General features: G+C 34.3%; 1 protein-coding gene across 2 annotated transcripts; it reads left to right on the forward strand.

The window, feature by feature from the left end:
- The first annotated feature begins 48 nt into the window (after positions 1-48).
- Positions 49-5,787, forward strand: LOC145728219 (uncharacterized). Of its 2 annotated transcripts, none has more exons than XM_081978276.1 (6): positions 49-239; positions 316-530; positions 588-785; positions 1,135-1,335; positions 1,408-4,805; positions 5,592-5,787. In XM_081978276.1, the coding sequence occupies exons 1-6, from the start codon at positions 199-201 to the stop codon at positions 5,700-5,702; spliced, it is 4,164 nt and encodes a 1,387-aa protein (XP_081834402.1). In that variant the 5' UTR covers positions 49-198; the 3' UTR covers positions 5,703-5,787. The 2 variants fall into 2 exon arrangements, with proteins under 2 accessions (XP_081834402.1, XP_081834404.1); XM_081978278.1 differs by having other exon boundaries at positions 57-239; positions 295-530.
- Positions 5,788-13,424: the final 7,637 nt, after the last annotated feature.

Genomic DNA, 13,424 nt, shown 5'->3' on the forward strand with positions numbered 1-13,424 from the left:
AGATAAGTAAAGTGAGGTTATGTTGTATTTCAGCTATTATTATGTCAGAAGCAGAAGTGTTTTGTGTTTACATAAAAATGTTTTAATAATAATTTGTAGAACAAACAATTATAAATTATATTGTGAGAAAATGTAGGAAGTGTCTAAACCCATACATTGTCAAAAAATGACCAATTGCGTGCTGATTTTATCCGTGAAATGAGCAAACCAACACCGGAGAAGAAAAAACGGGAAACCAGGTATATAAAACAGAAAACACCCCTAGCCTAGCATACTTTTCAATTTTTTTTTAAGTGTACTAATTTAAACTTGCAGTAAAACTCGAGTGTGGGAGAAGGAACGTAGAGATCGCATTAATGATTACTTTAAAAAACTATGGGAAGTATTGCCTATGTATGATGCTTCTAAGCCCCTTTCCAAACCTGATATTCTCATACATGCTGCTTCAACCATTAAAGAACTTGACGAGAAACTGAAGTCACTGTTAGTTAACACAGAAGGCGAGAAAGATACAGAGAAGAAGCTGAAAGGTACATTTGTATGCTTTGGTTAATGTTAAGTGGTAAAATTATGAATAAACTTTGCAGTGTTAGCAGATGTGGTCAAAAAATTGCAAGATCGCGTTAAAAAGCTTCTTTTACGCAATGAACAGCTTGCTAGTTTGCTTAGTACCACTGGCATCAAAATACCATCTGAGTGTGGTGTTGTTAAGAAATCCAAGAAAACTCACAAGTTTTTAAATGCAATTTCTGCAGAGCAACAAACTAAACTGTTACAAAAGGAAAGTAAGTACAATTTTTATTGAACAACCAAAGGTGTGATGATTGCATTTTGTGGTTTACTACTAAAGTTTTCAATTAATAAAAAAAATCATAATGTTCATAAACTTTCACTTCAAAGTTATCAATTAAGCTCATTATTGAAGTTTAACTAAGCTTCAGGGATATTTTCTTGTATGTTTTAGCTTAATTTATTATAAGATAACTTTCTGATAGGCAGGTACAAATTCTCGGAAAAAAACCCATGCAATTGTAGATCTGTAAATATTCAATTTAGGTGTTTAAACTGGGAGCTACTCTGTCTTCTAACTTACTTAAAATTGGTTAACTATATTATTTAATATTGTTGTTGTAGAAGAAAATCAAGCAAAAGTTGCAAAACCTAAAATACCTAAGCCAAAAGGAAAAGCAAAAAAGCCATTTGTCAAAGCCAAAAAACGGGTTTCAAAAAAGGCTCTACTGTCTTCAAATTGCTTTCTTGTGCTGTCACAAGCAAATTTCCAAAGTAATCCATACTTTATATTGTCCAAACCAAGTCGACGTTCGAATCAAACAGGTAACAATATTTTTTAATAATTTAAGCAAACAAAACTAAACCAAAAGAAATTTTAAAATTGCTTTTTTCCAGTATTGACAAACTCATTATTGGTGAAAACTCCTTTAGTATCCTCACAAGTCAAGTCATCAATACTACCTGGATCATCACAGTTATCTAGTTTGGGACCAGGCACTCTAGTTTTTGCCAATGGGGCTGTTCTGCCTTTACTTCCACCTCCTATTCGCCCTTTTTCATTTTTTCCCACCCCCACGCCGGCTCCCATTTCCACTCTTATTATAGTGACAACCAAAAATGTCACACACCCTCCAACTGCCCCTCCAATTGACACTAAAGTAGTTATTAAAGATGTTGCCACTGCCACTAAAATTAACAGTTATCCGGTGTTGAAGCCTAAATCAATTACTCAAACCACTCAGGTCAATAAGGTTCCAATTCCAGCTCTCACTGCAAAGTATAATAAGCATAAATGTTTGGAAGAAAAGAAGGCTGTATCTGTCAAAAATAGTGACGTCAAAGATGTGGGTGGATCTGGGAAGAAAGTAGCTGAAAGTGACAACCCTGATAAGGGTGCTAAAAAGTTTAAAAGTAGTCAAATTGAGCACAATACTGAAGAAACTATTGATGTTGTAAAAAAAGCCGAGGTAGCTCCAAAAAGTTCAGCAAACACAGAGAAAGAAGTAGCCAATCACAGTGAAGAAGTTATTCCAGAACTCTCCAGATTGTCACACAGAAAATCAGTTGAAAATGTTTCTGAAGTGACCACGGCTCCATCCAAAATCACTGAAAATCCTTCATCATCACAAACAAGCTTGCAGATTGATAATCCATTCCAGTTATGCTCTGAACCGGCCATAAATCAGCCAACAATTAGTTCAGCAAGTTTCGTGTTAAACGAGTTAGCCAGTCATGAAGAAACCAAAGGGCAACCTAAAGACTCTAGCAAAGATTGCGTCGTCGATTCTAGTCAAAAACACGTTTTAAACAACGAATTGCAAACTGAGCTAAAGTCTTTGGAGTTGCACTTGCCTTCTGCGGAATTGTCTAATGATATATTTGCCTCTTTTCACGTACCACCAGGCTGTCAAAACCAAGAATCAACATCTCCCACTGCAGCATTTCTTCTCGCTTTTCCTTTGGTTTCTTCAGGTACTAAAGTGGCTGAGGTAATGGAAGAAAATGCTGAAAGTCAAGCAGGCACACCAAACTTATTACAAATTGGTACTATGGACATAGCCAAGCCGACTCAGTCGTATTCAGACGGATTAACACCAAACTTGTTGAATTTCGATAACTTCAATTTTTTTGGGTCTAAAGAACCCTGCAGTGGATTTTATAACTCTGGAAGCTCTGTCAATACAACAGGAAAGAATATGAGTAATTTTGCTGTTAGTGGTAATTTTGTGCAGAATAAGAATACTAAAGTGTCTGGTGAGAATAAATTCACGGCAGTTGCTGAGTATAACAGGAAAACTGAAGTAGCTCAAGATACCAGTAAGCAAACGAATCACAGTGGTGGCAGTAAGTTCCCGGATTATCACATGCAACAAGTGAAAGAAACCAACAGTGCTAGAAGTGCTAAAATGCAGGGATTGATACAAGGAAACACTGTGGATATTAGCAGCGATATTTTTTCGTTTAAAACTCCAGTTAATGACAATTACACGAATAAAAATTGTTCTGGGTATCCTACTGCTAAGTTTCCATGTAACTATACCAGTTACAAGACTGGTACCAATTCCCAACAATTTATGATGGATAGTACAAAGCACCAATACACTCCAGTTTACACTAGTGCCTCTGTTAGTAATAATTTTTTCAACTCCTTCAGTGCTGATGATTACATTAATACAGATGGTTACACCAATGATTTTCAAACTAAAAAATCCTTGACTTGCAGTGCTCAGTCATACCAAAAAGAAAAAGCTCAACATAATCTGCATCAACAGAAGACTAAGCCAGTTACACAACCTAACAAGCTGATCAACTGGATGACAACTCCTACTACAACTACTACAACAGTTTCGTGTAAATCTGACTACTTTTTACCACCAGCCCTTCCATCAACAAACTCCACATTCACCAACACCATGTCTTCAAATAACTACTTTAACTCTTCAGTATATTCGAATAGTAATGATCATCTTACTCATCAAATTGATCCAGTCTTTAATAAGAAAACAAGTGATACCAACTACAATACTAGCGACGAAAATCAGTTTACTTGGTCGCCTAGTAAAATACCGCAATTTTTGGACACTCAAAGTCATTCTTTTGTTCCCTCCACTCTTCCAACTTTAGTCGGAGATTTGGCTTTGAATACCACTCCGTTAGTGGAAAATAAAACTTACAACAAAGAAAGAGTGAGCAACACATTGAATCGTCCAAGTCGGAAAGTTGGTGCTTGCGAAAATCAAAATCAGACCAGCTTTTTTTCAGTCAGTCAACTGGTGGAAAACCAAGAAAGTGGACCTGCAAAAATTGTTTCTAGGAGAAATAGTGGTAACAGATCCAAGAATAATACTTCTAAAGGTAGTAAGAGACCTGGAACGCGTTCTGATGGTAATAAGGAAGTGTTAAGTGGTTATCAAAAAAATGAGAAAAGCGGGTTTAACATTTCGGTTGCAAACAATCTGTTTAGTGGTGATAAACAACCTTCTAGGGCTAATAATTCCAAAAATATTCGTAGCAGTTATTCCGCTGAAGCTTTGATCGGAAATCACGTTCCGACTGAATCTTCAGTAGCACAGCGAAATAACTTTTGCCAAACACACTCAACTAATAAAGGGTTAGTTTCTAACTTTATTAATGAAAGTATGTATTTTCCTTCTATTGAAGTAACTCAGGATAACAGTTATTCAACTCAAAATTACCATCATTCGAATGTAACCACATTTCCTCAACACTTTACCACCACTTTCAATTCCGGGTATTCTGGTAATAATTTTACCTCGACTTTTACTTCTTCTTATATGCCAAGTAATACATTTATGACAAGTAACACTCAAGATTTTTTGGCTGATACCTCAAATTTGTTTCAAAACAATCCAGCACCAAGCAAGGAGAAATGTAATTTTCCACCTAAAAATTACTATAAACATACAGATAAAGTGGCGGATAAAAACCAGAGTTATAATTGTAAAAAGTCAAAGAAACGTCCTATTAACGATAACGTTTTACCTTCATTGGACATTCACTTTTTATCAATGCCTGGAACAATTAACTCTCCGATATTACCGGACGATTTCCACGCTACTTACTTGCCGCCTAACACGTTATATCCCTGCAAAAATCCTTTGTACACCAAAAATTCCGACACTGTACCAAATACGTTAATTCCTCCATTGCATTCGAGCATTTCGGGGGGTAGGTCGGCGATACAGCATCCACAGATGTCACCTTCTGTCAATTCGGCTGGAAATACGTTGACTAACTTTAATTTGAGTACCATTTGTCCTGAGATTGATAAGGTATGTATTTGTGTTAAATGGTGCTAGGAAATGGTCAGAAGTAGAAATTTACCGAACACGTGCAGAAAGCTGTTTTTTTGTCAGTTTACCTGCAATAGATAGAGTCAAAATATTTATGGGATTTTACTTTTTGCATAAGAGCAGGAAAGTAGTATTTTTTTCACTACACCATTTACACATGTAGTTTAGCAAATATCACTTGGATTTTAGAAAACTTTTATTGGTATAATTTTTTTTTGTTTCTATGTATGTGTATTTGTTCAATTTTTTTTATCACATAATTTTAAACACTTTGAGTGATTACAAGCTTCCAACCGAAGAACATAGCCTCTTAACTCTGTCACATCGTTTTTAAAAACTTACTAAAACTACATACATACATAAAAAACAGCACAATTACCTTTCACTGCAAATGTTAATATGAAAATTTCTGAAATACAACCTAAAATCAAACTGATCTTTTCTGTAATACAAGAACCTTTTCTGAAATACAACTTTCTGAAATCCATCTTATGGTTTTTAAAATCAACTGACGCTTTCTAAACTACATGTGGAAAGGGTGTAAAGCTGTAAAGTTGGACTTTCTAAATTAAAACGCTTGCGGATAAAGTGAACTTTTAAACAAACAAGTGGAAAAAACAATTAATCATTTTGTGAATAATGTACGAGTAATTTCACAAAACATCTACCTACTAAATTACCATGTTCTTTTGGAGCATAGCTAGTTATAAAGGGTATAAATTGTTTTTAAATTTTAAGTAGGAAATACATATTTTTACCTTTTAGGGTCTGGTGCAAGAGTCATTTCCTCAAAGTAGAATTAAAGACTACAACACGTCAAGTAAATCATTCACCAACACGTCTTCGCATCATATTGGAAGTTTACCATTTGTATGATTGATCTAATGAGATTTTTGTATATGTTAGTATTGTTTTCAAGCAACGGCTGTGATTTTTTCTAAATAGATTTTATACAAAACTTTATAGTTCTTTGATCGTTATTGTGTAGTTTTGTAGCGTTATCGCAATTCTGACGACTAACCATTAATAATTCTCCCCAGGCTACGAATATCATAATTTCGTTATCATAATAACCACTATTGAAATAGCGTCTTATTACAAGGATAAGATTTATGAAGCATTGAGCCCGCGCAACTGGGTAATTAGGCTAGTAGGGAATTTCTTGCCAAACAATAGTCTTTGTAACCATCACCAATCAATTATCCCAATTTCGCCTCCGGATTTCTACCTTTCCCGCTTACGATATTGTTTACATGTACTATCTTATTATACTAAGTGACTGATCGGTTACAGTGCAGTTGAATAGTGTCGACATTATAGGCTACACCATTATCACTACTAACAAACCATACATTTCAGACCATGCTGTTCAAAAATAATCAGCGCATTTGTAATTTCATCTTAAAAGACAAAAAAACAACGGTTCTTTATAGGTTGGATGAAAACTGGTAAGAATTACCTAGCTTTTGTTCACACTGATGCAATCTCGGGCTTATTACCTGCTAATCTGATCCGCTCCGTTTTCATATTATTCGCTCGGAACATTATCACCCGACTAACTCCAGAGATAGAGGAACGTAAAAATTAATTTAAGTTAGAGGTGGAGATATTCATCCCAACGTGTAACTCTACACAAAGTTTCCTATTTAAAATGAAACTTTTGACTTTATTCCGGCCCTTATCGCGCTGTTATTTAAAAGGTCTCCTCACTGCTTTGAGCCGGATAAAATTTTCACTTTGTGTCCATTGGACTTGGCGTAAAAAGTTTTTGTTTAAAAAGTTCTAGCGCGACTCTATTATCCGATTCGAGATTGTCTCAACTTTGTTTCGTGTTACACTTGTCGTTATTAAAAAATCATGACAAATGGCAGCACTATAAGCATTATTAAAACATACTTTATTGTTTTTTTCTTGTAAACTGCTACTAATTTAATACTTTTTGTGATTTATAAATAAAACGCACCCACTGCAAGTAAACGCAGTTGAACAAAATTGCAGTAAACTTGCTTTCCGTCTCTTCGGGCTGACACAGCCAACTGTTTCAAACAACTCGGAAAGTTTAGGACTTGTATTAAATGTTCCAGTCTTATAAACTTCATGTTTGAGAAGAAATAATTATCCAGAAGGGTGATAATATTGCTTGAGAGTTAACGCCCAATTATTTTGTTAATAATCGTTTTTTTTCAATACTAACATGATAAACATATCATTATTGATTACGATTAGTAACTTGAGAAATTAGTTTTCTCTACCTTAATGGTCATTGTTGACCTATAACAAAAAAGAAAATATTATTAACTTAATAAACTTAAAATTAACCTTGGTTACTATTATTGTATTGTGTTTTTAATTGTTTAGTTTATTCAAACTGAAAAAAAATCGTTATTTTAGTATAACTTATTGAATTTACCTTCTTACGCAAACATTTTCAATAAATCAAACAACAAAAAAAAAGAAGAGGAAATGAAATATTTTGGTTCAACAACCGCTTTAGGACCTACATATTATACGAGTATATGAAAAATCAAGGCGCCATAACTGAAATAAATCTTTGGCACAGCGGAGTGTAAAGAAAGCAATAATTTTTAATAAAATACTGTTCTGCCCCTTGAGCGTTCGTTTTTGGCATTTTTGTATTCAGAGATAGTTTATTATCTCTTATTAATATTCCGGAAAAATACCGGATTTATAACTGGCCCAGCGCGGCAAAGGAAAATATAAATTCTTGCTTGTACTGCGACAAACCATGGGTGGCCAAAAGAGTTTTTGTCTAAAAAATTCAACTGTATATGATATTCTTCAGAGCCAAGTATTTTCCAATTTTTGCACCACTTTACTTTTTAATAGGGGGTCTTTGATGACATTTAAGACTATAAATATTATGGTGGTTGAACATAAAATGAGGTCGTCGATTGTGTTTTATTATTTGGCCGCAAATTCAGCTCTAAATTCTTGAAGTAGGGAAATATATAGCCGGGCATGCAAATTGAATTGTTTTCGATTTATTGTCTTATGCTTAAGTTGATATTTTTCCGGAGGGGATTTATTTTATTGCTTTCCTGTATTTATGTTTGTTCTGGAAACACTAGTTTATACGCATATCAGTTTCCGGCTGATTTATGCGTCCTAGTGCCGCTTCCAACATTTATCTTCCGGTTTTTACTTAAGCCATCGCCAGAGCGATAGCAATTTTGAGTTAGACTTATCGTTCATCTCTCTATGTTAAAGAGCCCACTCTGATCTGCATGGGATTTTTCGGTTTTAGCACGGAAACAAATGTTGCCCTTTATTCTTCCGTTATAGCCGAGAACATTAATTGAATCTTTCCAACTAAAGCAGTCATAGTCTAATGGGAAATTTCCCTCTATCCATAATTACGGTATACTTGCTAGCAGTTGGTGCATCATAAATCTTACCCTCGGAATAAGGTTGCGCTTCAATAATGGAAGTAATGATTATCCGAAATTTTGCCCCAGGAATATTAATGTGAAGAAACACCCCCGTTAGTAGATATTCCCTAATATTTCAGAAATTATTAGCTACGTCATTTATTCACGCCGGACTAGAGAGGAATTACCGCCTTCCTAAATACCATTGAATTCGGATATTACTACTTCTCTCACACTTTACTGAATATAATGTTTAGTGAATGTTTTAATAAGCAGTTTGGATCATTTATAGTGCAAACCAAATAAATGAGTAGTTGATACCATTTTTTTGTCAAAAGTGCAATTTATTGAATAAATACGTTAAACTTGTGTCTTATTTACCCCCAGACCTTCCAATAAAGAGTTAAGCTAGTTTACCTTCTTTCCTTTAACGTATTTAGGTTTACGGAGATTCCTGTAGTTCCAAACATCCCTAAAAGCGACATGGTGATGGTAGTGACATAACTTAATTGTATTTTTATTTCATCAGGCCGCCCCCCACAAACGATCGGTAATTCCCATTACTAAAAACCGGCAATTTCGTCCGCATGGGCATGTTCATTAAACTAACAGGATCGAATACGATATTGGCATTAATTAATTCTCTGTCAACAAACATTTACGAGTAAACGTAGCGCATACATTATTGTAAATAGGTAGAGCGGTAATAAATTCGGCTAAATCGTTATAAATCGCCGAGATTAGAATAATACATTATAGTAACTAAATTTAATGAACTTTGCAATTTATTTATGTTTCTCTCCCCTAAATAAAATTAACCGCTGACAGAAACCCTAAATAACAATAAATATTCGGTAATTATAATGGCTTCCTAACATTTATCACCGGAATTATATGGAGAGCATACATATTTAATGTTTAAACGGGTGCAGCGGTTAAACAATTAAATTTTAGGTGTAAAAATATGGCTGTGGGTGACAATGATTGTTTAATGTAATTTAAATATTGGTTTGTTTTATTATTTTATATTTACAAAAAAATACTTTAAAACATTTGGACAGAAGTTCACTGACTTTTTACACTTAGAGAGTACTAAATATTTTAAGAGAAACTAACTTTCTCATAAAACGAGTAAACTAAGAAGACTTTTCTAACCAAACCGCTAACAAAACCATCAACGGCTGAACTTTACGGCTTATAAATGAAACATTATAATTTTATGACATGGTTCATGAGTATTCCAGCTTCAAAGAAATATGGCATGGCAGATAGCATCGCCTTAAATCTCCAAGCTGACATAAACTTAAAGTGGACTTTTTTAAATGGGATATTTTTAAGATGGTATACGTTAAAGCGCAATATAAAGTAGAAAGTTTCGTTTCAAATAGAAAACTTACTCGGTTTATATGCTTTGAGATAGAAGTACATCTTCTCGAGAAACTGAAATTAATTTCCCGTTTTATCAGGATGCAGTTTCAATATAAAGACTTGTTTTTCTCAAAAGTAACTAGAGTTTTAGGGGTATCCCCATTTGTCGATCTTGGACCGACTGGAACTAACCTTGCAGGAGAAAATGTATTTTTCCTCGCTGGCTTGAACAAAACTAAACCCGTTATATTTTTCATCAGCAGCTTTATAAATATTTCATGAGTTTAGTGGTTGTAAAAGGACATCAGGTTCTCAGGCAGACAATTTGCAATTTCTATTTGTAACATTATACTAACAATGTATTCCAGAGCATGTCTCGCGAATATCGGTTATAATTTAGTGACCGACGAGTCTCGTACTAATATAAAGCAGATTGTTTTCATAGTTCAAGGTCCTGAAAATGTTTGTTGTTAGCAGAAGAAAAGTTTGCTATAAGGGAGAAAAGATGATTATAAAATCAAGTCTGGAAGAGTACTCATTTTAGTTCATTCACCATCATCAGTTCATAGTTCATCTAGTACTACTAAATGATCATTCCTTTATTGTCAGTTCTAAGAGCTTTTAGGCATGGTAGAATAATTACATAAAGTGTAAAGCTTAGCTTATTATTTATTTCCTTCACCCTCAAGTGTCATCCCCTCTGTGCATCTTCTCCATGTAGTTAGTTGGGAAAAGAAGACTTTTCAAATGTTTTTACGTAGAATAGAGAATATACAATTTCGACATAAATAAGAGTGAAATTTTTGCGATGAAAGTCGGTGCCCAACACGTCCATAAAACTTCATTTACGTTAACTGGGGAAGTTTAAAAAGAGATATAACTTAAAAAAGGAATCTCTTCTGGCGTCTTTTACACCCCCTGACTTAAAGTTCTATCCCGGCGAGAGATAATATTTTTATCCAGGTTTATGAGCGGCATTAGTTTTAGGCTGTCTTCACGGTACCAGGCCGATTAAGGCACAATTAAGATTGTCGAGGAAAAATATAGGGTAAACTTTATTTTTATATTAACCCACTAAGGTAATCGAAAATCTGGAGGTGAAAAATGTGTAATAGTGTAATCAGAAGGGCAGAGAATAAACCCATCTTATTATACAAGAGAAATATTACGTCGAAAGAATTTTGGAAAGGAATTTCTAAAGTGTGATCGACTATTTCTGCTCATAAATATTTCATGAATTCCGCGATAAAAATAAGGCTATAAAATTTTAAGTATTTATTAAAAATCGATTTAGGCCAGACAAGTGCTCTTTATTCGTAAATTGCCGAAGATTTATTGTGAACGACGTCTTGTTTTTTTTTATTCCTCGTAAACTCTCATTCGACATATTTAATTTAAACCCTCAATTATAAAACCGTAGTTTATGTTACTGTCACTCTTTTCATTTGGTCTTAGACTTTACTGATTGAAAAATTTAAGCTCCTTGACTGAGAAATCAAAAGAATTCTCGTTAAGACTGTTTTTGTCAATGGGTATTCCTCAAAGAAAAATTATAAGTTTGCGTTTGTATTGATATAATGGTTTTTTTTTGAAGCTTGATGCCGATATAATGACCGGACAAAAAAAAAAATTTTCTATGGTAAAGTATGTAAATGTATCCACGAATGGAAATTTTCAGGTTTTACCGCTTATGTTGGAAAAGGGGAGCGCCAGATATTTTTAAACTGTAATAGTCTCAGACCCTAAGCCTAAATGCAAATATTTCCAATTATTGTTTTTATTAAATGCCTAATTGTTTAAAATATTAATTACTCTTTACGAAGAAATTGGATAGATAAAGCTGGATTGAAACAACATAAATTGAGCATAGCTTATTGAAATTTTAATTTACAGATTTCTTTGGCACAGGTCAACAAAGGGTCTGCGGTCTGAGAAGTAAGTTAATTAATAAATTATTAGTTTTGAATGACATTTGAATATAATTAACAAAAAAGGATTCTTCTTTACCATAAAAATAACTCGTTATGATTATTTAGACACAAGTACATAGCACAAAATGGCATAAGGCATAATTTACATGTGTATGTTCTATGTTTTAAGTTGTTATATGTTATGTTATGCTTGTGCTTGTGTTGTGTTGTGTCGATCTAAATCCAGCTTTAGGAAAATTCATGAATTCTAATCAATATTAGTAGATAACTAGATGAAAATTCAAATTAAAGAAAACACGTGCACTAAATCGAATGTATTCGTTTATCAGGATATTTTTCCATAAATTTACGGAACCAGCTGACGATCTTTTAATTTCATTAAATGGAAACCATTCGAAACAAAAACACGATGTTAATTAGTGCACGGGTCAACTTCGTATATTCCGCGTAATATACATTATCGCAATTTGTTTGCCTCTATTCTGGGGACCGTAATTACACCAAAACAACAATACAAAGTCGTAAATTTCAGTTTGTAGCGGGCTTACAAGTTAGTTCCTTTATGGAATCCAAAAATGCAGTCGGTTTTATTCGATTAACATCAGCTGGGGCTTGTATTTTTTGGATCTGTGCCCATCTACGTCGAAAAATGTATCGACCACTCCTTGTTATAGGATACTAAAAGCAGAACCGTGTCGGCCGTTAGATTTTATCGTGTTGAATACGGTCCTGGTTTTAGTCAGTTTTTTTTCGGAAATTACTAGAAAATACTTGTTTCAGAAGTGCATATACACTTGTTAAGCTCTGATGATATTTCCAATATAAAACCAAAACTAAAGTTTTTCCTTGTTTATTTCTGGAAACAATTTTTTGGCTTAAGGGATGGAGTTAACTGTTTAATTGGTTTCGACACGGACGATTCCATGTTCAAACGAGTTTTGAAAACTTTTATGAAATCACATCAGAAGTTCACGGGCAATTAACAATGGCACGTGCTGTGGTAAACGAAAAATTAGGAAAGTTTAGATAAGCATTTTATTGTTAGTCGTAAAAATAATTACGCTGATTTGATTAAAAATAAATAAACCTAGACTACTAGACATAAGTTATTTATTTTCAATCTATTTGCCTCATCTGGATATTTGCCTGAAGTATCAGTGTTTACTTTTCATTGTCCCTTCTTCCTTTTTGGATATGCATTGGAAACTATTATGTCCTGAGCAACAGAAAGACCTGATTGTCTTGGATTGACCGTATTCATAATAAGCTTAATTGTATTTTAAACAACAATTTTCAACACACTGGCACTTTATAAACTTGCCAGTTTTTTACGTCCCTCTTTAGAGTTTAATTTGAAATACTAAGGAATTTCTTTTCAAACTTAAATAGACACTAAAAATTGGGTTATTTTTTGTCAACCTCGGACGTTCAAACAACAACAATAACAATCGCCACTCAGACTTGAAGGAGGTACCAAGACGTAAGCCGGAAAAACGTTCAATACATCACTGGAAGGCAGGACTTTTAATATTGTTTTCTTTCCATTACGTAGCTAATCCGGAGACGTCCTTTTCCATTCAGGACGACACGAAAAAGGTTACAAAAAAGCAAGCAAAAACACTGTTAAAATATGACTAACCGGCTACAATCATGTGAGCCGACCAAGATGTCGCGGCGAGACAAAGGGGATTCGTCCGCAGACATTTCGCATTTGTAATCCCCTGTCAGCTGTCTTTGAACTCCCCAGGGGGTGTTGACGCCTTTCGGCCCCTTCTAACTGGCAACTGATAAAAACCGGTTCCTGTGAGAGAATGGCAGGAATGTTGCTCGCATTCTTCGGATCCCTTGAATCAAATTAAACGCCTCGAAAGTGATTTTTTGAAGTGCGTCTGATACTGATTTTGATGCTT

Source organism: Ips typographus, linkage group LG4 (assembly GCF_016097725.1).
Source record: "Ips typographus isolate SLU linkage group LG4, UJ_Ityp_2.0, whole genome shotgun sequence".
In the NCBI taxonomy this organism is placed as follows: domain Eukaryota; kingdom Metazoa; phylum Arthropoda; class Insecta; order Coleoptera; family Curculionidae; genus Ips; species Ips typographus.